A 24,857-nucleotide genomic window follows, 5' to 3' on the forward strand; every position below is an offset into this window, starting at 1 on the left:
GAAAGAAGTAGTTTCTAATTCAGTTTTAAATTTCAAAGTTAGTCTGATATTTTTGAGGTAGAATTAAATTTCTCAGCACATACTGTAAAAATTGAGTATGAACAAGACAATCAAAAGCCAGTCTGAAGTCAGAAGGTATCAGAATGAACTAGATTAAGAAATGTTACTGTCAAAATTATATTTGAACATTATTCATTATTATCATGTGATTACATTGTACTATTTACATTTGTTTAGCATGTTCTTAAACATGCTTTCTTTGTAGATTATGCACCTTATAGTAAATTTTAAAATGTCCTTTGGTTAAAATAGTTGCAATTTTATACCTTTTCAACTCTGGAATCATTGTTTCCATCTGTTTTATAATATTGTCAAAAGTGTTTGTGCAGTATAAGGACGCTTATCCAAGTGTGATTAGGGATAGCGATGCTTCATTAACCAAGAGTCAGTGTGGAATCATGTGAATTTATAAATAAATATCTGAAATATTTTATTTTAGCTTAAAATATGTTCACATGGGCTTCTCTGGCGGCTCAGATGGTAAAGAATTTGTGTGCAATGCAGGAGACCCAGGTTCAATCCCTGAGTTGGGAAGATCCCCTGGAGAAGAGAATGGCTACCCAGGGCTCCAGTATTCTTCCCTGGAGAATTCCATGGACAGAGGAGCCTGGTGGACTACAGTCCATGTGGTCACAAAGAGTCGGACGCAACTGAGCGACTTTCACTATGGTCATTTGTCAATTTTTTAATGAAAGACTGAGTCTCCCCCTTTTTCCTCTCAAATATGCATATCTCATTAGACTACTTACTGTCTTGCGTAAAATACACCCATAAATTGTTTTTTACAATTTTTAGTTTCACTTTTTAAGATTAGATAGAATAAGAAACTTAAAATTCTTGCAAAATGGTATTACATAGAAACCATCTTTTTTCTGTGATTTTTTTCCTTAATCTTTTGTAATTGTTTCACCTACACAAAATTTAGCAGCAGTTCTTTTAGTAATTCATTTTTATTTGGTCTTTGCAAAGCATTCAGCTTAGTTTACATAGAAATTATTCTCTTTTCTATGTACATTTTGTCAGTTTTCTTTGTATTTTATTAACTTAATCATTAAAATAACAAATACAACTGGCATAAAGAAGTTCAGGGGAAGAAACACAGTTGACTCTTGGTAAGTGTAAAACTCAACTGGTGAGAGCAGAAGTGTACAAAAGAAATAGGAATTAGAGCATAGCCTACAGAATGTGAGCATTTAGAGTTCCTTGGGTGTCAGTGTGCCTAACCAGAGGTAATGGATAGTGTCACTAATGCTCTGATTTGGGTAAACTGAAGTCAGTTAAGAGAGCTTTTACTGTCCCCCCAAATTTGCTAGGATGGCATAAGGCATTAGAGGCCAGTTTGGTCCAAGGGGGCAATCTTCATAGGATATGTTGTCTTAGAATTATAACAAATTCTTTACGGAAGATTTTAATAGCTTCCAGAATTCTTAAAGAAATATTTTCATTATTGAATGAAAGCAGTGTAAATTGTATTAGCTGTATGATTTAGGATTTTGAATTATATAATAGTAGTAACTTTTTCTATCATTTGCTATCTTTTTTGTTTAAATATGTGTTGTTCCATGTTATACTTTATTTTACAGTGGTACAGAAAAAAAGAAAGAAAAACCACAAGGACAGAGAGAGAAAAAAGAGGACTCTCACTCTAATGATCAAAGTCCACAAATTCGAGCATCACCTTCTCCCCAGCCCTCTTCACAGCCTCTCCAAATACACAGGCAAACTCAAGAAAGCAAGAATTCTACTCCCACCAAAAGGTTTTAACTGACCCCAAGTACAGAGTTAGGGAATGGTTGTAATGATCCCTAAATTCTGTGACTGGAGAAAAAGTTGGCTATCCATGGATTCTAAGAGAAAAACTTGTTGACTTTTTCCCCTTCACTTCTTTATGGCAGTAATCTGTATTTTAACACATTGGGGAATGATATTTTAAAATTATCATTCAAAATCTATAAGTTAAAACTTGAGGAAAAAGCTAAGTTATAAAGATGAAAGGAAGGCAAAGGTAACGTACTCTAAAACCAAAACATTTTAAAATTACAGAATATTAAAAATATATATATAACTGCATAAATTTATAGCCATGAATAAAAAATTGCATGTGTTCTTATGCTCACCATATTTTGGCATCATTACAACCTTCAGCTTGTCAGGGTCCTTCACAACATACGGCTCTTGACTGGGACTGCATCTCAGTTTCAGTTTTGGGTTTTGGGAGGATAAGTTCTTGCTTGAGTAGAGAATTGAATTCATTTCTCCTAATCTTTTCTATGCTAAAGGCTTGCTTGAGGGCTTCTCTCTGTGTCTTAATAATTAATATTTTAAAGTTATGAGAAGGGGAGAAGGGAGAAACCACCTAACAATATGTGTGAGCCTAAATTGGGGGTCCAAACTTGCATGCTGGGAGTTCAGCACTACAGCTACCTTGTAATCAAATATTTAGACCAACTTATTGAAATTTGCCTGCTTTAGGGATGTTGATTCAAGCTTTATAATTAGGTATAGATATATTTTATCATCATACTTCCACTTGGAAATCTTAGGAAAATATTAAACCATTCCCAGAACTGGCTAGGATTTTAATAAAAACAAATGACATCCATTCCTAAAAGATTTTTTAATATATTTTTGTTTGATTAGCTTACTATTTTGCCTCAAATCTCTAATGGAAAATTTGGGAAAACACAACACCCTTCACTTGATTGATGCATGTTTAACATTTTTAAAATGCTTTGTGTGTCTCACGCAGATTCTTATCCTATCTTAATGGTTTGTAATTCTTCTGCCTGATCTAATGTGGAGTTTTTCTTGGATATAGCTTATTAATGTTTTGCAGCCTTGGATTGTGTGTGATTAAAGGTGGCTTTTTTGTAATCAGTCTCTTTAAGGTTCTGATTTGACTTGGCATCTTTGTCCCAGATCTCTTTTTTCAGCTTCTTAAGGTCTCCTGGAAATGTGCTTGCCATTCTAAATTTCTCTTTGAATGTACTATTACAAGATGCATTGAAGACTGGATGAGTTGTAGGGCAGTTAACAGTGCAGCAAAAGATTCATTTATAAATCAAAATATTTCAGTTACAAATATATGGGATTAGTTTTGATAATATCAAAACATTCCTGTATTAAAATGTGTTTATTTCTGATCATGGGTAAAGTTGAGAGATACAAAGAAGAGTTTTGCTTTTAGTCCCACAATTATTTAGAAATTGTCATTTGTACCATATATAATTTAATTACATGAGGACATAAAAAAATGAAAATAGCCTTGTCATGATTTTGAATAAGTTTTTTCACAAGTTCACACAATTTCATAAATTATGAGAGAGAGTAATTATTCAGATTTAAGCACATGAGTGTTCTAAAAATCGAGTACTATTTATTCTAGCGAATCTTTTGAAAAATAGTGATAATTAAAAAACAGACTAGATAATTGCCTTGTTTAACTCCTTCACTCATCCAAGCACCGAACCTTTCAACTAATCATTCTTTGTCTTTTCTGGATTAGCTTTAAGAAAATGTTAATTGCTGCTTATATGTTCTATTCAAACTGTCAATTACATTTCATTGCTATGCATAGAATTTTTCTCTAATAAATTAATATGTTTCTTCCAGCATAAAACGACCATCGACAGCTGAAAAGTCACATAATTCATGGGAAAATTCAGACGATAGCCGTAATAAATTGTTGAAGGCAGTTTCCACATCAAAATTAATATCGAAAGTTATAAAAAATACAGACAAGTAAGTATTATACTTCTATCTGAAAATTACTAGTTCTTTTACTATCAGGTTTGCATGTACAGTTATATGCCTTGTTTGAATTGTTTTTAAAAATCTGTATTTATAATTTATATCTTTTTTCTTCTAAGTACATTTTTTCTTTCGTGTTCTTTAAAAAAGGCTATGTCTTCCTGTTAATGCTTCTCAACTCATAATAAATCTCAATAATGTCATAAAATTTGAGTATTTTTTCATAAATTCTTTCTATGTTTTACTATTTAAGTGATCCTAATGGAATATTCCTTGTTTTATGACACAGTGTATATTAGTAGTTGAGACCAGAGAGAAACTTTAAAGATACTGATGCCTGCATTTCACATCTGCAGATTTATTTGGGATGTAGCCTAGACATTAAAGCTTTTGCAGTTTTCAGGTGATTTATAATGGTGAGCCAAATAAGGTTATGAAATAAATATCTTTGAATTCCTTTTGTAGGCATAAAGATGTCATCATCAACCAAGGTAAATTAAAAATCCTTTTTAAAAAATATTTTTTCTAAATCATAAGTTTTCCCTCTTGACAAGAATATTGACTTATTTTCATTCAGTGTATTTTATTTATTAGCTCACAATAATAAAAAGAAGCATATTTTATAGTCATCTAAGAAAATCTCTTAATTTTTATTGTAAGATGTGTCATTTTTGTCTCAACCAGCAAAAATGTCAACCCGTGAAAAAAACAGCCAAGGTAAGAATAAGCTACGCAGTTGGTCGCCTTCTTAGTTAATTTCTTTCTGGATCTCTTATTTGGCTTTTCATTATTTATACTACCTCACTTTCCTCTTAATGAAGAAAATACGGTAATTTGAACTAGTAAATCCAAACACTTTTCCACTTCTGTGAGCTCTGAAGAGTCAAAGTCAACAGTAGAAATAAATATATCATCACAAAGCAGTATAAAATACCAAGGGGAATTTCCCCCCTTTAAAAAAAAGAAAAGTACTTAGAAAAGCCATTTAAAAGATTGATAAATTTTAACTCAGTTTCCTGTCTTGCCAACTTCATTGCAAATAATCACTCATTTCTTGAAGCTAAGACTTAAAATGTAATGAGTCTAGCAAATCCATTTCCTCTTAAATTTTTCTTTTATATTAATTGTAATTTCTGGCTACTTGCTGTTGTTGGCTTGTTCTGACCCAAAAAAAGAGAGCAGACTTTCTGTAAATGTGTATTTAATTTAATTGCGAAGTAGGTAAGATTTATATATCAGTTTTACGTTCCCCTTCAATTGCCTGCAAATTGAATTAAAGCATGCTATTCTAAGGAAAAGCATGTCCTCCCTGTGCATGCTTTTTACAGCTAATTTCTGTGTGTCGTAGTTATCTTTATTTTTCTATGCTATTATATTAACCATATACCATGTGGTTAAAATTTTTGTTAGACATTTAACTTGATTTCTACAGATTTTTACTTTCTTTGATTCTACTAAGAAAGTATTTGTGATCTTCTTTGGGTCATTTGTTTTTACATAGAAATTCTAAATAAAGTTGATTTTTGCTACTGTTTTCCTTCAGTTAGGTCTTATTTTCTCTTTCTTAATTAAGTACAGATTAATGGTTGAAATACCTTAAGGAAAAGTGAAAATTTATTTACAAAGCCAATTCTTTCTATGTGCCAAAACATTAAAAAAAAAATAGAGATAATGATAGTGAAAGGAGCAGTGAATGGAGACTGTCTGTGCTTAATATTTGGCTATATTGTATAGCAATCTTGTGACATAGGCAAAATGGCAACATCTTTGGGTGTTTTTCTAATCTGAGAATAGTAACTATAAAGCTTATTTCACAATACTGCTGAATATGTATGGAAGTACTTTAAAAACAGAAAACACTGTACCTATAAAAAGGTGCTACTATTATTACATGTTTTGCTAAAGAACTTACATTTTATAAAAATCCTTATAGCTATGGTAAATGAGAAAGGGCTGCCTCTCTGTCATGCTGTGGTATGCCCTTTGGAAGGAAAAGGGAACTAACTTATGCGTAGTTGGTCATAAGTGAGTGGTTTGTGTTGGTGACAGTTTTCAAAACCACCCAAATAGGCAGATAAGTGAATGTATTTAAAAGGGAACAGTTTTGCTAGAGAAGGATCACCAAAGTGGGGAAGAAAGGATGGAATGAAAAACTGAAAAAGGATATAGAAAAATCAGTTAAATTCTATGACAGGAATTGTATGTGGCTCTAGTGCTAAAGAATCTACCTGCCAGTGCAGGAGACATGAGATGAGATTTTGATCCCTGGGTCAGGAAGATCCCCTGGAAAAGGAAATTGCAAACCACTCCAGTACTCTTGCTTGGAAAATTCCATGGATGGAATTGTTCCAGACGTTGGAATTTAATAATGTCAAATGTTGCTTGCATTAAGCCTTATTTTTGAAATTTGAGTTTGTTCTTTTGCCACTTTAATCAGCTATATATATCATTAGAGTGTATTTTGAAGAAGTCTTACTTCAGCCTGCTACATAATTCAGGTCTGACTGAAGCAGACCTGTGCAAAGTAGATGGTTCTAGAGATTGCAGGTAGGGTATGAGAGGTAAGGAACAGAGGGAATCTATGAAGGCAAGCTTGAAAGTGGGTAAGAGGCATCTACTGAAATAAGGGACATTTGAGGAGGAATAGATGTGGAGAAAAGAATAGTTTGGTTTTGGACAGTTATGCTTGAATTGCCTGTAAATCTTAATTTACTTGTAGAGATGTGTAACAAACAACGTACTGCAGATCTTTAACACCTGTAGTTGAAGTCAAGACTGGTTTCAGATTTACTTAACCTGTGATCAAAAGCAGATTAATCAATCTTGTCTTTGTTTTCTTATCTATAGTTGAGACAACAATAAAAACCCTTGAAGGATTATTATAAAAATTAAAGATAACGAAGTGTCATAGCACATGGCACATAGTACCAAATAAATTTTCGTTATTATAAATGTAACAGTAAAACTTTGCACTTAAATATGTGGAGTTAAGATGAAAAGATGACCATTAAATAGATGGTCTTCACTTGATGTAAGTTGTAGATTTAGTATTCATTTTGCATAATATATTTCACAGCACATTTTCTTATACTTTAGCTATTTAAAGTATCTCATTTTTGGATAGTCCTTTTAAATGTGATTTATTAGTTCTCTAGCTCTTTTTTGACAGTGACAAGTGTGACTTGTTCTAAGCCATCTGCTTTGATTTGGGAACAAGCTGATTTACATTTGGTATACATAAATGAGTGGTAGCAGAGAAAGCTTGACCTGAAAGGACTGTGTTCTTTAAGCCCAGCAAAGTAAAAGAGCAGTAAATCTGCATATTCTGATCAGCACTTTGAAGAAAGGAAACCATGGTTGAAAGGAGGAGGAGGTGAAATAGGGTGTACACAGGGCAATCGCTTGTCTAGGTGCACTATACCATGTTGTCTGAACTCCGTGGAACTTATATGCTCCCTATAAGAAACAAGTGATAACTATTTAACATATCAGGAAGTAATACACATTGAGGAAGAACAGGAGAGGGGAGAAGTGCAATTTTATATAGAGTGATTAGGGGAGACATAGAGTGACATGGAGTCACCTGAAAGGAAGTAAGTGAACAATTGGGTATCCAAAGAAAAGAATTTCATGAGCAGAGAAAATTAGAAATACATAAGCTCTGAGTTAAGAGCCTTCTTGCTGTGTTAGGAGCAGCAAGGAGGTCCTTGATCATAGTGTGCATACAATTCTGTATTTGCTAACCACTCCACTTATACAATATAGATTCATTCTAAGCAAGAGAGGCGTCATTAGACACCTCACTTAGGAAAGGAAAGCAATGTTATTTAGTGGAAAGAGCATAATAATAAGCATGAGACCTAGTTAGGGGTGAATCACAGAAGTTTAAAGAATCAGAATCTTACAGTGACTACAGTTATGAGTGTTGGTTAGGAAGAAAGTAAAATTTCATTAGCCAGAGGAAATTATGAAAAAAGATAAAACATCCTTCATCTGTTAATAAATTTTTCACTGCCTCTTGGGACCTTGGACCTCGGTTTCCTGATATATACTTTAGCTTAGACTGCATATTGCCAAGAATCTCTTTAATCACTTTATGAAAGCTCTTTCTTCACAACAAATAGAAAATGGAAGACAGCCCTTCATACCTTCTCTAACTCAGGTTTAATCTACCTCTGAAGAGTTTGACTGCAGGTGCTTTTGCTTAGTGCTTAGTATTGTTTTCTGACCTGTTGGCTCCAGGCATGTTCTGTCCTAAAACCTGATCACATCTGTGTAAAGTGAGCATTGTATCTGAAAACATAGCTAAAATTTACTGCAAGAATATAGAGTAGCAGTGTCCTACTGACACTGTCACCTGCTGAGAGGGTGTGCAGTTTGAAACAAACCAAAGAAATCAAAAGCCCTTGAGCTACAGATAGACTCTTCCCTTGTTGTTTCCAAGATAATATCCAGAACTTTGCAATTCCAGAAGTTAGAAAGAAGGATGCTAACCTTAAATCTATGGTGGCTCAGATGGGTAAAGCATCTGCCTGCAATGTGGGAGACCCGGGTTTGATTCCTGGGTCGGGAAGATCCCCTGGAGAAGGAAATGTCAACCCACTCCAGCACTGTTGCCTGGAAAATCCCATGGATGGAGGAGCCTGATAGGCTACAGTCCATGGAGTCGCAACGAGTCGGACACGACTGAGCGACTTCACTTTCCTTTCGAGCAGAAGGGAAGGAAACCAATATCGCACTTCCAAAAAATATACTTAGTACTAAAATTTACCTATTGGCATATGTTAAATAGAATATATAAATATTACTTAGATATCTAGGTCTTGGCTTTGTCCAAGTATATTCTCTGTATTTAAAGAGACCAAAAAGGAGGGGACTTCTCTGTTGGAAATTTTTTTTTTAAGCAGAGATCTGATTTCTTGTTGTTAGTGACAGTTGTCTAGATTAAAATATATTTCAGGGCTGTCCAATTTTTAAAAATACAAACCACCCCAACTTCTAGAATATGTGTTTTTGACATCCTCTTTGCTTATTTTCAGCTGAGAAAAAAGCCCCGACTGCCCCCGTTTGATGATTCTAGTGGTAAAGAACTCACCTGCTGATGCATGAGACATAAGAGATGCAGGTTCAGTCCCTGGGTTGGAAAGATCTCCTGGAGAAGGGCCTGGCAACCCACTCCAGTATATTCCATGGACAGAGGAGCCTGGCAGGCTACAGTCCATGCTGCTGCTGCTGCTGCTAAGTCGCTTCAGTCGTGTCTGACCCTGTGCGACCCCATAGACGGCAGCCCATCAGGCTTCCCCATCCCTGGGATTCTCCAGGCAAGAACACTGGAGTGGGTTGCCATTTCCTTCTCCAATGCATGAAAGTGAAAAGTGAAAGTGAAGTCGCTCAGTCGTGTCCGACTCTTAGCTACCTCATGGACCGCAGCCTACCAGGCTCCTCTGTCCATGGGATTTTCCAGGCAAGAGTACTGGAGCAGGGTGCCATTGCCTTCTCCGCTACAGTTCATAGGGTCGCAAAGAATTGGACACAACTGAAGTGATTTAGCATGCCCCCTTTGAACATGGAGAATATGAGTTTTCATGAGAGTTTCTAGTCTTGTACATATGTATTTTGTTGTGTTTGAAGACGTTTCACCCATACTGAATTTTCACAACTGTAGGTAGAAGTTTTTTGTTTTGTTTTTTTAATTTAAACTAGGAAATACAATTAACTGGAATATATTCATTCCTTAGCCATGCCGGTTAACTGAGCTAGTACAGTTAGAAATCCATTCTATCTGGAAATGACAATCAGACTCCATGTTGTGTTGCTCATTCTATCAGTTGTTACTGTTTTCCTGAAGTGCTTTGAAAAGAATTCTGAAACTTGTGATTAGCGTAGCAGAAAAGAGGTACAGATCATCAGGACATATGAGAGTGCAGGAAAAGACTCAGTGAATTACATACCACATTTCTAAGCCACACTCACGGTTGATTCTCCAAGGAACAATTTCACCAAAAATATTCTATTGATTATTTCCTTTAATAATGCTTTTTAAACTTTTTAAAGATTTTAATCTTTCTAAAAATAATATGCAAATAATACAACAAGCACCCATCTACTGACCGCCCCAAATTTATTCAGATCAGATCAGTCGCTCAGTCATGTCCAACTCTTTGCGACCCCATGAATCACAGCATGCCAGGCCTCCCTGTCCATCACCAACTCCCGGAGTTCACTGAGACTCAACGTCCATCGAGTCAGTGATGCCATCCAGCCATCTCATCCTCTGTCGTCCCCTTCTCCTCCTGCCCCCAATCCCTCCCAGCATCAGAGTCTTTTCCAGTGAGTTAACTCTTCACATTAGGTGGCCAAAGTACTGGCGTTTCCGCTTTAGCATCATTCCTTCCAAAGAAATCCCAGGGCTGATCTCCTTCAGAATGGACCGGTTGGATCTCCTTGCAGTCCAAGGGACTCTCAAGAGTCTTCTCCAACACCACAGTTCAAAAGCATCAATTCTTCAGCGCTCAGCCTTCTTCACAGTCCAACTCTCACATCCATACATGACCACAGGAAAAACCATAGCCCTGACTGGACGAACCTTTGTTGGCAAAGTAATGTCTCTGCTTTTGAATATGCTATCTAGGTTGGTCATAACTTTCCTTCCAAGGAGTAAGCGTCTTTTAATTTCATGGCTGCAGTCAGCATCTGCAGTGATTTTGGAGCCCAGAAAAATAAAGTCTGACACTGTTTCCACTGTTTCCCCATCTATTTCCCATGAAGTGATGGGACTGGATGCCATGATCTTTGTTTTCTGAATGTTGAGCTTTAAGCCCACTTTTTGACTCTCCACTTTCACTTTCATCAAGAGGCTTTTGAGTTCCTCTTCACTTTCTGCCATAAGGGTGGTGTCATCTGCATATCTGAGGTTATTCATATTTCTCCCAGCAATCTTGATTCCAGCTTGTGTTTCTTCCAGTCCAGCGTTTCTCATGATGTACTCTGCATATAAGTTAAACAAACAGGGTGACAATATACAACCTTGACATACTCCTTTTCCTATTTGGAACCAGTCTGTTGTCCCATGTCCAGTTCTAACTGTTGCTTCCTGACCTGCATACAGATTTCTCAAGAGGCAGATCAGGTGGTCTGGTATTCCCATCTCTTTCAGAATTTCCCACAGTTTATTGTGATCCACACAGTCAAAGGCTTTGGCATAGTCAATAAAGCAGAAATAGATGTTTTTCTGGAACTCTCTTGCTTTTTCCATGATCCAACGGATGTTGGCAATTTGATCTCTGGTTCCTCTGCCTTTTCTAAAACCAGCTTCAACATTAGGAAGTTCACGGTTCACGTATTGCTGAAGCCTGGCTTGGAGAATTTTGAGCATTACTTTACTAGCATGTGAGATGAGTGCAATTGTGTGTTAGTTTGAGCATTCTTTGGCATTGCCTTTCTTTGGGATTGGAATGAAAAGTGACCTTTTCCAGTCCTGTGGCCACTGCTGAGTTTTCCAAATTTGCTGGCATATTGAGTGCAGCACTTTCACAGCATCATCTTTCAGGATTTGAAAGAGCTCAACTGGAATTCCATCACCTCCACTAGCTTTGTTTGTAGTGATGCTTTCTAAGGCCCACTTGACTTCATATTCCAGGATGTCTGGCTCTAGGTCAGTGATCACACCATCGTGATTATCTGGGTCGTGAAGATCTTTTTTTGTACAGTTCTTCTGTGTATTCTTGCCATCTCTTCTTAATATTTTCTGACATTTTGCTTTATTTAACTCAGATTTTTTTTTTTTTGATTCATCCCGCCTCCCCCCCCCCCCACCCCCCCAGCTATACCATGTGATATATCTTAGTTCCCCAACCAGGGATCTTAGTTCCCCAACCAGGGATCAAAATCATGCCCCCTGCAATAGGAGCTCAAAGTCCTAACCACTGGACCACTGGGGAAGTACCTTTTTTTTAAAAAAAAAAAAAGAAAACATTAAAGATAAGTTGAAATCTCTCAATCCTGTTTAATAAAAGTTTTGTAGATAAGTTTTTATCTTTCTCTTTGGGCCTCTTGATTCTCTTTCTACTGTAGTTAATTGGGAAAGAGCTAGAGGGATAAATATTTTGGTATCTGAAATTTCTTTTTTTAAAAAAATTAAATCCAACTTGGTATATTCAGATAAAGTAAAGAATTTTTTTCATATATTTAGTGTTTAAGATAACTTTTCCTGGACATATAAGTGAGTGATTTGAGGGACTTTTTTAAAAACCATATTTTGCCTAGTTTAGAAATGTTTTAAGCAATATAGCAAATCTTTTAGAAGTTCTGTGTGCCTTATGTTGTTGAATAGATTCATTTCCCTTCTTTTTACCAAAGAAACCCTTGTTCACACAATAAAAATAGTCTGAAATGCTTAAGCAAACTCCCATATCCGGTATTTTCAAGTAATTCTATTACAGTCACAGTTGTAAAAAAAAAAAATGCAAAGAGAAATCTGACTAAAGGAAGTTTAGATTTAAGAAAGCAGTCAACTACAGATTGACTTACTACTGTAATCAGTATGTGTTGGCCAACAGATACATAAGATTCGGTTATGTTTCTCTGTTGTAGGCTCCTAAGAGTCTAGGTTCACATCTTTTACATCTTCATTGTGTACCCTCACCCCACCCCCATGTATCAATAATTAAGAATTTAATAAAATTTACCAGCTAGTAGAACTCTACCTATAAAACAAGGGAAATTAAGGTTTTAGCATTTTGTCAAGTTTTTCAGATCTGTGTTCTTGCCCAAGCCATTAAAACTAACTGTATAGTATTTGACAAGCACCGCAACTAGGAATTTTTTTTGATGTGCAAAATAAGGTTAGATCATATATCCTAAATTTATGACTCTTCTTTTTATTTTGAAGTCTGCATTTTGTGATTTTTACAGCTAGCCCTTTGAAAAGGAGTGAAATTAAGATTTTATTATAGCATATATCAACTTTCTTATTCAAAATCCAAAGATCCTTTTATAAACTATGTAGTTTCATTGGAATTTTTTTAAAAAATTACTGTAGTGTAAAACTTGAAATATTTTGTTTAAAAATAAATTTGTTTTAAGAAAAGATTTTAGCTTTCCTTAAATGGGTTTTTGCCACTTTGTACCATAAGATTGTGGACAGTACTTCTAGCATCTTGTTTACTGGCCTGTTCTGCAGCTCTGTGCTTTGGGGGAGTAGAACTGGTAGTATCTGAGGAAAAGCTCACGTTAAAGATCCTGCAATTTTCTGTTTGCTGAAATTGGGTAGAATCACACTGCCACATTTTAGTGAAATATAAAACCCAAATTCAGTTGTAGAGGGGGAGCCTTTTAGTTCTAAAGATCATGAAATACAAATAAAAATGAATTTCTAAAGTGAAAACTTTGAGATAAAGATGCTTTAAACTGTAAGCATTCTAGAAGGTCAGAAGGCTTTCTACGGGCAGTGCCCATTACATAAATAAGTACAAATCATAGTCCCAACCCTTGAAGCTCTGCTGCTGTTGTCTTTGAAAGGCTTTTTTTTTTTTTTTTTTTTTTCCCTTTAATATCTCTAGGTGCAGAAATAGGGAAAGCTATTAAAAAAAAAAAGACACAGAAGAAAACAGTCTTGGATAAGAGTACAATTTTCTTCTACACTTTTCCTGAATTTTTCCTTTTGTTATAATCTGTGAAAGATTAATAAATTTTGCTGAGCATCTTTTAAGCATATAATAATGATAACCAGTTGTTTATATCAATATGAGTCAGTTTAAGCAATACTTTTCTTAGAACACCTGAGAGTAACTATCCCAGAAAGTTTGGATTAGGGAATATAAAGATTATTTGGCAATTTGGAGCACTTTGGAAGATAAGATAGCCCAGGGGGGATGCTAAAGTAGAAGAGTTAACAGCACGTGAGGAGACTGAAGGGCGAGGACTAAGAGGTGTGCATGAAGGACATAGAAATACAGTATTTCATATTTTTATCTAACATTCATTGTTCCAAAAGATAATAGAGCAGAAACATCTTTTTGTTCTCTTGTACTCTGATTTCCTAGTGTTGGGAATTCAGGGCTTAAGCTAATACTATTTGCATTATAAGTAAGCTACATTATCAGGTAATTGGACGTATGTAGCCTAAGGACCTCACCACTGTCTGAACAGTACTGTCCAATGGAAATATATAAAGCACATATAATTTTAAATGTTCTAATAGCAACATTTTTAAAAAAGAAAATTTCACAGGTAAGATCAGTTTGGGCTTCCCCAGTGGCTTAGTGGTAAAGAAACCACCTGCCAATGCAGGAAACCAGGATTCAATCCTTGGGTCGGGAAGATCCCCCTGGAGTAGGAAACGGCAGCCCCCTTCAGTATTCTTGCCTGGAAAGTCTCATGGTCAGAGGAGCCTGGCAGGCTGCAGTCTGTGGAATCACAGAGTCAGACACAACTCAGTGACTAAACAACAACAACAAGATTAATGTATTTAATCCAGTATATTCAGAATATCAGTGGGTGATCAATATACAAAACCATTAATGAGTAGCCCAGTGGTTAAGATGCTGTGCGTTCAGTGCAGAGGGTATGGGTTTACTTCCTGGGCAGGACACTAAGATTCCACATATCATGAAGCTGGGGGTGGAAGGCGTGGGGGTGGGCGGAGGAACATTAAGGAAACCTTTTACTTTTTTTTCCATACAAACATCATCAGACTCTCCTGCCTATTTTATACTTAGAGCATGCCTCAGTTCACACTGCCTGCCTGCTAAGTGTTCTGCCAGTGGCTCTTGTTCCGAATTGTGCAGATCTAGAACAATAGTTTAGAAAGAAAATATTTCATAAGTTCTAAGTAATAGACATTTTGGGACACAGTCTAAGAACTCATTTGAACTTTCTGAGCCTTGGTTTCTCCTTCTGTAAAAATAGGTGTTTGGACTAGGTGAGCTGTAAGATTTCTTCCAGTTCCAACATTATATGTATCTAGAGAAATGAACTGATAAAATTTATTAACAATATCCCACACAGTTTCTTGTGTTTTTGTTTATTTATTTTTCCTTACACAATGTGGCTTGGAGGATCTTAGTTCCCTGATCAAGGATTGAACCTGGGGCCTGGCAGTAAAAGCACCGAGTTCTAACCACTAGATCAACAGGGAATTCCCTGAATTTCTTCTTTTATAATTAAGCTATCAATCATTGATCAGATTCAATTAAGAATATTTATTTTATTTGGGCATAAGCTAGTAAGTGGTAAAGCTTAGATTCAGAAAAGGATGGCCTTTATCACAATGCTTGCATTCTCTCCACTATACTGTATACCCATCCTCTCAGTATCAGGAATTTTCACAGTGTCAAAATAGATAAAATGTTGAGATGAATTACATTTCAGGAAGCAGCAGCTTCATTATTGAATACAGATAGCCCTATGCTGTGTTTACTAATTATCAAGAGATAATCATTTATTTTTCTCACATTTCTGGACCACACACTTTATTAATATATTAATTAATATTACTGACCTCATATTCTTTTTTGACCAGTCCCATGGCCCCTCTCTTCCCCTTGACTTTCATGCTGGTGTCCAGTGAGGACAGCCAGAAAGTAGCAGTTGGGTAAAACAACTGAGTTGTTTAGCTATAAGGTCAAGAAACCTGACACACTCAAAATGTTTGCAGTGAGAATTTGACCACTAGTGATTGAGGAGGAAAGAGGTTCTTCATCTATATATTCTGTCTAACTCCCAAGGTAAAGACTCTCTTCTTAGTTTGCAAACTAGTGAGCTCTGTGTAAGCCAAAGGTGTGTTTTCACATGGTATTCTCCCTCTTTGGCAAAGGAGTAAACATTTAAAAATTAGGAGACTTCACAATAAATTATAGATTTTTTGTTTCTCTTAAAATATGAGAAGCTCTAGCAGCACTGGGCCCACATTTTTCCCGAGGTTGATTAACTGCTGCCTCCCTAAGATGGGACTGGTGGATACCAGTGCCCCCACCCTAACTGGTCATCCCATATGCTCCCAGGGCTCTCAGTTTGCATTTCCTGCCTGGCCTATAGACACTTGAACTTGTGACCCCTGTATTAGTGGCCCAGATAGGACCCTCAGAATTCTAGCTTATTTGCCTGCAGTTGCTGTTCTGTGGTTACTCTAAAGCTTTTGAAAAGAGATTGTAGAGTGTTGAATCATATATTATAAGCAGTTCCTAGACAGTGTTTAGAACGCTTAAAAATCTAAAGGGAAGGAAAGAAATAGTTGTCAAGACCTCATACTTTACAGTGTAATATCTTATTTGTCCAATCAGAATTTCAAATGGTAAGTAGTAGTATCATTTTATTTATTAGGAATATGAGGCCAGAGTCTTATGGTTAGGAAGAGGATAAAGCTGGCATTCAAATCCCAGACAGTATTTCTCTAAAGCTCAGGCTCTTTTCCACTATAATGTGTTCCCCCCCTCAGTTACCAGAATTGTTCCAGGTGTCTAGACATACACTCAGCCTCCAACATGTATACCGCCAATTTATAGACAGGAAAAGGATTTTCATCCTAACATGCAGTGCCATTTTTATATTGTATTAGAAAAGTTCGCAAGCATAGATACAGCTACTTTGCTTATACTTGGTTGCTTGTGCTGCTTTACAGTTGCTGAAGGAATCAGTGCAGTATTCTGAGCTGTCTCTATTAGCAGAAGTGAAGTTGCTCAGTCGTGTACAACTCTTTGTGATCCCATTGACTGTAGCCTACCAGGTTCCTCTGTCCCTGGCATTTTCCAGGCAAGAATACTAGAGTGGGTTGCCATTTCCTTCTCCAGGGGATCTTCCCGACCCAGGGATCGAACCCAGGTCTCCCACATTGCGGTCAGATGCTTTACTCTCTGAGCCACCAGGGAAGCCCCTATTAGCAGAGGAGGGCACTTTCTTTTCTTTGATGCTGTCCTAACCCATTCCCTTTGCTGGATATACAGTCTCTTTTAACTGGCAATAGAAACATCTATGAAATATTTTTTTTCCATTCAGAAAGCATTTATGCTATACACCTCTGACCAGTGAATGACCTTGGAAGAAATTCCACAAGACAGGATATTTCCCTTTAAGGATTTATTTTCTTTAAAAAAAAAAAAAAAAAAACAACTAGAGGGAAAATTATGTAACAAATTGACACCTAGAAGAAAGTGGACTTTACAAAAAATGACAAGGAGATACAGATAAAGATGATTGCTGAAGGGAAATAGTTACAGCTGATAACTAAATCATTTAGTTATCATCAAAGTCCAGGAAACAGAGCCCACTCTTAGATTCAGAAGTAACAGAGACATACATCATGTGGTGTTAAAAAATTGTGGCGTGGGAGGTCTCAGCCTGTTCTTAGATCAAACCCTGAGGCCGAGCACACTGTAATAATAATAAAAATAACTTGAACTTCTCACCCATAGCAAGTACAGTTTAAAAGTCTGAAGAAATACTTACAAACATTCAGCAAATGGTTTTTTTCCTCCTGCTTTCATGGTTTGTGTTACATAAGCTATTGAATTATCTACACGTCTTCTTAGTGGCTTACATCATTCATTATTAGACGTCCTAAGGTTGATTCAGCCTCTGATTGATAATCACACTTTGTTTCTAACATGATTTTCCTATCGTAGCAGACAAGTTAGCAAGTTCTAGACAGTGCCTATGCATGTGTACACAGTCCCTTATTTTCTCCTTCCCTTTTAGGTTCTTTTCTAAACATTTCACAGCCACCATCAACATTTATTAAACCTGTCTGTATGTAGGTCAGCCAAGGATGGGTGTTTTTGTTTTGTTTCTTAAGACTTGCAAACAGTCTGATCTGATCACTTAAGTATTGTTTTCATTTGTAAAAGGTGTACCATAAATGTTGATTTGATTCTGGAGTTGTCTTTTTAACATTTTTAGTTTTAGACTATTGCAGATCTTACAAGCAGCTATTGGTTTATGTAAATAAAAGATGTTTGTGCTATTATGCTAATATTACCTATGCTACAAGCTAGAAAACTATTTCCTAGCACGGTCTTTTAAGATTTTAGTGTATTATAATTGAATTTAATTGCTTAAACTCGAGGCTGATTGTAGGCACAGTTGTGAAATGAAGGACATTGGTCATCTTTCCTCCATCTCTGACCACTGCTCTATGTTAGAGAGTGCTTAGTCCCTCTTTCTGTCCTTGACTTATGGGGCTGTCTGACTCCACTCCTGGTGTGTTCTGTGGCCATGGTTTTTTGTCTGTCATTAAATGTCAGTAGGTTGATCAGGTAGTGTGGCAGACATGGTTGTCATCGGAGTACTCTAATAATCTTTTTTTCAATTGTCAGAGAACCTTCCATCACAAAATTATTTTCCTCTTGCATTTTTATACCTCAACTTTCCTGACTTTCTTGTTGAAATGTGTCAACTTATAGATAAATTATATTTTAATTATGAAAAGTTATTCTCACTTAAGGAATGACCAGTGATTTTTTTCCTTTGATGTTTTAAACTAAGTTTTTATACAAAAGCAGTTATATAAAGTAGCTGTTTTCTATCTTGTTTTTATTATAGCATATTAATAATCCATTTTTCTATGAATATTCAGCAAATACATCTGTCTTAATGTTTTTTCTTGTGTTTCAACAGAAGGAGAATACATTAAAATGTTTATGCGAGGTCGACCAATTACAATGTTCATTCCTTCTGATGTTGACAACTATGATGACATCAGAACAGAACTGCCTCCTGAGAAGCTCAAACTGGAGTGGGTGTATCCTTTTCTATTGTGACAGCAAATTTGTTTGCTCTCTTTTTAAGAAAAATTACTTTACCTGACGTCTGTCAGAATTGTCTTTATGTCAAGTAAACGTGGTAAACAGTGACCACTTGAGAAAGTAAAGAGATGTCATCTCTAATCCTTTCACATATTCTGTGTATATTGTTGTTAGCAACTTAAAAGCACCAAAATTAATATCTTCAGATAGGGTAAGCAGTATTCCATGGACATCAAGGCAGGTGCTTGTGGTGTAGTGAAAGAGGCATCAGACTAGAATTGGAAGGCTGGTGTTTTGAGTCTTGGCTCTGCCACTTACCCTCCATGAACCTTACTTCTTCCAATATAAAAAGAGATCAGTAATCCCTACCTCACAGGTCCATTTTAAGAATTAAATAAGGAAACATCAGTTAAGCATTTTGTAACCTTTGAAATAATATGAATTATCTTATTAAGAGCTGAAATTAGCAAGGTGGATTCTAATTTGAGAATTAACTTCTTCATGACCATTTTCTTTAAAATGAGTATATGAAACAGTGCTCCTTATTTCACTTAGGAAGCCTTATTTCTCTTAGACATTCTTAAGAAATTCTCAGTGAAGCAGAAGAAACTTAATATTTGAACTTTGCTTTTTGCCTCCATTCTCTTATATCCCCTTTCCCACTCTTTGAATCAGTCCCTCCTTTTGGCAGAAATTAGCTTGAGAAGACTCACCAATCCTGTGATTCTGCATAGTTTTTTAGCAGGCACTCTGCTTACGCAAAACTGTGCCTGGCTATCTTTTATTCATCAGTTAGGGTAAGTATAAGTGTCAGGTAGCTCTTCTTTTTTTTTTAGTTTTGGGCTGCACCATGCGGTTTGTGGGATCTTAGGTTCCAACTAGGGATCAAACCTGGTTAAGCAGTGAAAACAGAGTCCAGCGGGTAGATCAACAGGAGATTCCCTCCGGTAGCCCTTCTTTTGATCTCTCTCTTTTTCTCTCTCCATTTAAGTTAGATCCTCCTTCTGTTTTCTCCTAGCATCCTGTTGTTTTTCCTTCCACAATTTCTAATGATATACTTGGTGTAAATTTTTGTTACCTTTGAAAAGCAAGAACTCCAGGGACACAGGCCCACATATTTTTGTTCAGAAGTGCATGTTCTACTCTATGCCTGATACACATTAGGAGCTCAATATGTATTTCTTGGTTGAATGAGGAAACTAAGATTTAAGTGTATTAAGTCTTGGAACTGCACAAGGGCTAATGGCAAGACATGAGTTTTAAAGTTCCAGTCCAGTCCTCTTTTCTTATACTGATTCCCTTACATATCCATTAATAAATTATTTAACATTTTGAAAGTTGTGTTTGTTCGAAACCTTGACTCTTTATTTTAAGATATGGTTATCGAGGAAAGGATTGTCGAGCTAATGTTTACCTTCTTCCTACCGGGGAAATTGTTTATTTCATAGCATCAGTAGTAGTACTATTTAATTATGAAGAGAGAACTCAACGGCACTACCTGGGTCATACAGACTGTGTAAAATGGTTGGTATCATTTTATATATATATATATTTATATATATATATATTTCATGCTCTTTTTTTGTATTTTATTAAGCTAGGTTTTTATTGGAAATGATTTCTTGTGGAAAAATGAGAATTTAAGGATATTATGGACATCCTGTAGGTAGATTTCAAAAATAAAAAAGACTTTTAGGCCTCCAAAATAGTTGGTGTGATACCTGCATCAGTAGGTACCTGCAATAGATACCTGCAACATATCATCTGTAAATTTTGGGGCTTCTTTGGCTTTCCCAGAGCTTTTATACTTTTTCCTCTGGCCTGAAACATCAGATATATGTGGCAGACTATATTTTTACATACTTCTGAGAGTGATTATTGGTTACTTAATATTTATTGAGAATTTGTTTTATGTAGGTAAGTTTTGAACTTGAGACTTTGAGGAGAAATGGGAAATCATAGCTGAATAAGGATCAAACTGTAAAACAGAATGAGAACCATAAAAATGTGAGAACTCCTTTTCTATGCTTGGCGTATTTTTGAAGTACTCAATTTTACTAATTTGAAGTTAACTTTAATTACCTATTGCTTAAATTCATTATTTTCCAATATTTAAAATCTATTCTGGCAGCTATATCTATACCTAGAAAAAAATTAATATACATTAGACTTAAAATATAGATATTGTTAAACTTTTAGAGATGATTAAAATTTTGTCTTTTTCACTAGAAGAATACATGTACAAGATTACTTATTACAACATCATTTTTTATGGTAAAGATTGGAAAGAACCTGAATATCTTTTAGCTGGAGACTAGTAACGTGTGGTATCCATGCAGCCATAAAGAAAGAATGAGGTTAGGTGGACTTAGAGATTACCCTACTTAAGTGAAGTAAGTCAGAAAGAAAAAGACAATTACGATATGCTATCACATATTTAGAATCTAAAATCTCAGTAAGAAACAGACTTACTGAGTAGAGAATAGATTCATTGAGATTGGGGAGAAAAGAATTGGGAGTTTGGAATTAGCAGATGCAATCTATTATATATAGGATGGATATACAACACAATCCTATTGTATAGCACAGGGAATTATATTCAGTACCCTGTGATAAACCATAATGGAAATGAATGTAAAAAAGAAAAAAAAAATACATATATATATATATAACTGAATCACTTTGCTGTGCAACATAAATTAATACAACATTGTAAATCAACTCTGCTTCAATAAAATTAAGAAAGAATGAGGAGAGTGTTTGTGTATTAAGTGGAAAGATTCCTAAGATACATTTGTAAGTATAAAAGAACAAGAAAATGTGTAGTATTTTACCATTTGTGTAAAAAAGGAGGTGGAAGATAAATATTTATCTTGACTTTCACATAGGTAAAATTTTTCCAGAATTAGTAATAAAAAGAAACTGATTACAGCGATTACCTGGTTGGTGTTACAGGGAGTAGGGATAATAACCAGATAGATGAGATTTTAGCAGAATTTCATAGGTGTTTTTATAGTTTTTGATATTTGAACCATGCACATATATTACCTAATCCAGTAATTTTGCTTTTTTAAATGTTTAAGATTTGAATTAAATATGGCAAAATGTTAGTTAGATTTTTAATTAACTCTTAATGTAATTGATCTATATTAAAGTAAAATTGCTGGATTAGGTAATATATGTGTCTGGTTCAGCTACTAACTGTCAATGTAATTGATCTCAATAAAGTATATATGGGCTTCCCTGATAGTTCAGTTGGTAAAGAATCTGCCTGCAATAGAGGAGACCCCAGTTCAATTCCTAAGTCAGGAAGATCCACTGGAAAAGGGATAGGCTACCCACTCCAGTGTTCTTAGGTTCCCTTGTGGCTTAGCTGGCAAAGAATCTGCATGCAATGCAGGAGACCTGGGTTTGATCCCTGGGTTGGGAAGATCCCCTGGAAAACGGAAAGGCTACCGACTCTAGTGTTCTGGCCTAGAGAATTCCATGGACTCTATATTCCATGGGGTTGCAAAGAGTTGGACACAACTGAGTGACTTTCACTTTTCATTTTTCTTTCAAAGGATATGAACTATTTGAGAGGTAATAACATTAGTTAAAGCAACATATTGATAAACTCTAGCCTCTTTAATAATAAAAGAAATTAAACTGATGATCTTTTATACCAATCAAATTATCAAGGCATGTTAAAAGGTATAATTCTTAGTATGAGGAAGTTGTAGTGAAATTTTTAAAACGTTTTTATTTATTTATAACAATTTAAATTGATAACTGTTCTGGAAAGTAATGAGCAATACATACCAAAAACAAAAAATGTATATTCTCTATTTATTGCTTAAATTCATTATTCTCCAACATTTAAAATCTTCACAAGATGTAATATTACATCTTCATGGTAATAAAACTATGTGAATATGTCTAGGTGTAAGACTAGAAAGAAACAAGTTCCTTTATCATGAACACGTGATAAATTTATCATGCCACAATTATGAGTAGATATTTTCTTCAAATTTAGTGTTCTAATAATTCAGTTTAACAAAGAAGGCAGAAATACGGCAGAAAACTTAGAAAAGAAGTCCTGTAGGTAATTGATGTTTATTTGATTAGCCAAAGAAAATAAAACAAATGGGTCACATTGAGTTTTTTTAATGATTAAAAACTGTTTGAAAAATGTTGATACTGAGGCATGTTTCTGCTGTTTTACATCTTTCCTGTATTTAAAATTGTTGTTAACACTGCTTTTTAGCCTTGCTATACATCCTGACAAAATTAGGATTGCAACTGGACAGATAGCTGGAGTGGATAAGGATGGAAGGGTGAGTGGCACAGTTTTATGCATTCTGTACCAGGTGATACTGATATTAGGATGGAATTGATTGTATTTAACCCTAACTCATTTATTTCATTCTCTTAAAATTTAACTATTAAGGAATTTTTAGTGTAAGCAGAGAAACAAATAATAGAATGTAATAACATTAAAAAAAAAAAGAGTCACACTAAAATATTCCTTTTCAAAAAATAAGTGTTCTCCCTAAGGAAGCTATTTATTTATAAGAATGGGAGAACTGATAAGCTTATTAAAGTTCTTTTTTTAAGTATAGAATAATTTATCAGTCTGCTGGAAGGTATTATAATCATCCTAAATTGATGGATCCCTTAATTTTATATTTTACATATGATTTTATATGTAATTTATATATGACTAGAAATAACACTTAAAATTTTTCAGGTATTATTCAACAGTATTGACTTACATGACAAATTCCTTATTAATAAGGATCAGCAGTGAATATTAATGATGACTGATTAGCATGTATATGACTATACTTAATAACATTTTCTGCCTGGTTTCTTTAAAGAAAAGTAGTTGGAGGGGTTATGTTGGATGACTTTTAATACTCCTTCCAGTTCTAAATTCTGTTTAAGGGCTGTTTGCTTAGCAATTTTTTGGACACTGATTTTTTTTTTTTTAATATTATTTTCTCAGGAATGAAAGTAATGCAAAAAGCAGGATTTCCAGTGCAGATTTGCTGGTATTAGAATCCTGACTCTACCTTTTAATAGCTGGATAACTATGGACAAGTTATTTAAATCTCTTTTTCAAAATAGCATTGAAACTTGTATATTGCCATATGTAAAATAGATGACCAGTGCAAGTTCGATGCAGGGCACTCAAAACAGTGCTCTAGGACAACCCAGAGGGATGGGATAGGGAGGGAGGTAGGAGGGGGATTCAGGAAGAGGGGAACAGATGCACCCTTGGCAGATTCATGTCAATATATGGCAAAAATCACCACAATATATATTGTAAAGTAATTAGCCTCCAATTAAAATAAAATAATTAATTTTAAAAACTATCTCAATTTCCTCATTTGTTAAATGGTGATTATAATAGCACCTAACCCCCAGGGTCTGTGAGAATTAAATGAATTAATGGGGATGTGACGTATTAGAATAGTATACTGCACATACTAGATACTCAGATCATTTGCTGCTTCTATTATCACTTTGTCATTTCCTTATTTTTGTAGTATGAGAAGAAAATACCTACTCAAGATTCTTTGGGGGCATGTGTAAATGTACTGGCTATTTTTTATTAGATATTTATCCATCCATCATTATTTTTTAAAGATGGCAAGCAGTTCTTGTAGGAGTGGTATTTTCATCTATGTAAATACTAGTTAAGTCCTGCTATCTTGTATTTTTCCCCTTGTTTTTGCAGCCCCTGCAACCCCATGTCAGAGTGTGGGATTCAGTTAGTCTTTCTACACTGCAAATTATTGGCCTTGGAACTTTTGAACGTGGAGTAGGATGCCTGGATTTTTCAAAAGCAGTAAGTAACAATTTTTAAGGGAGTAAGCCAGCCGCACAAAGATACAGAAAAGACCTTAAGCTCAGGTTTGTGTGTGTGTTCATAGAAAGTGATCACTGAATTGAAAAATTAGATGTTAGCTGTTGCTTGTCAGTGGCCAGCATTTTAACTGAAATACTAAAGGACTTTGGTTTAGATAAGATCCAGGATATTACACTTAATTATACTTATTTTGTTCTGCCTGAAATAGAAGTGCAGTGTAATAGCAGGAAATGGTTAAAGGAATGCATACATAGCATAGTAAAATTGAAGTAAGTAATAAGATATGTTTTTGATTCAGCTTGAGTCATAGAAGTCTATTTTATTTAGAAAATTTACGGACATGAAACTTGGCCAATTCTGCCCCAAGTATTGTCTTTTCTTAATGTCATGTTGCAGCAAAGAAAACAGCCAGATCTTTGTGCTCACTAAAGTCATGAATTGTTTTGGTTCTGAAT

At 35.2% G+C, this 24,857-nt stretch overlaps 1 protein-coding gene across 5 annotated transcripts in view; it reads left to right on the plus strand.

The window, feature by feature from the left end:
• The window catches only part of EML4 (EMAP like 4), a 155,124-nt gene that overhangs the window by 86,369 nt on the left and 43,898 nt on the right, over positions 1-24,857 (plus strand). For 2 of the 5 annotated variants that reach the window (XM_044925853.2, XM_025260918.3), the window contains exons 4-11: positions 1,644-1,817; positions 3,673-3,801; positions 4,276-4,301; positions 4,495-4,527; positions 18,421-18,544; positions 19,923-20,072; positions 22,795-22,864; positions 24,271-24,381. In XM_044925853.2, the coding sequence (XP_044781788.2) occupies positions 1,644-1,817; positions 3,673-3,801; positions 4,276-4,301; positions 4,495-4,527; positions 18,421-18,544; positions 19,923-20,072; positions 22,795-22,864; positions 24,271-24,381 (817 nt within the window). The remainder of the gene's footprint in view (positions 1-1,643; positions 1,818-3,672; positions 3,802-4,275; positions 4,302-4,494; positions 4,528-18,420; positions 18,545-19,922; positions 20,073-22,794; positions 22,865-24,270; positions 24,382-24,857) is intronic. The other 3 variants (XM_025260922.3, XM_025260920.3, XM_025260923.3) reach the window with 3 other exon arrangements.

This window comes from Bubalus bubalis, chromosome 12, assembly GCF_019923935.1.
Source record: "Bubalus bubalis isolate 160015118507 breed Murrah chromosome 12, NDDB_SH_1, whole genome shotgun sequence".
Taxonomy (NCBI): Eukaryota; Metazoa; Chordata; class Mammalia; order Artiodactyla; family Bovidae; genus Bubalus; species Bubalus bubalis.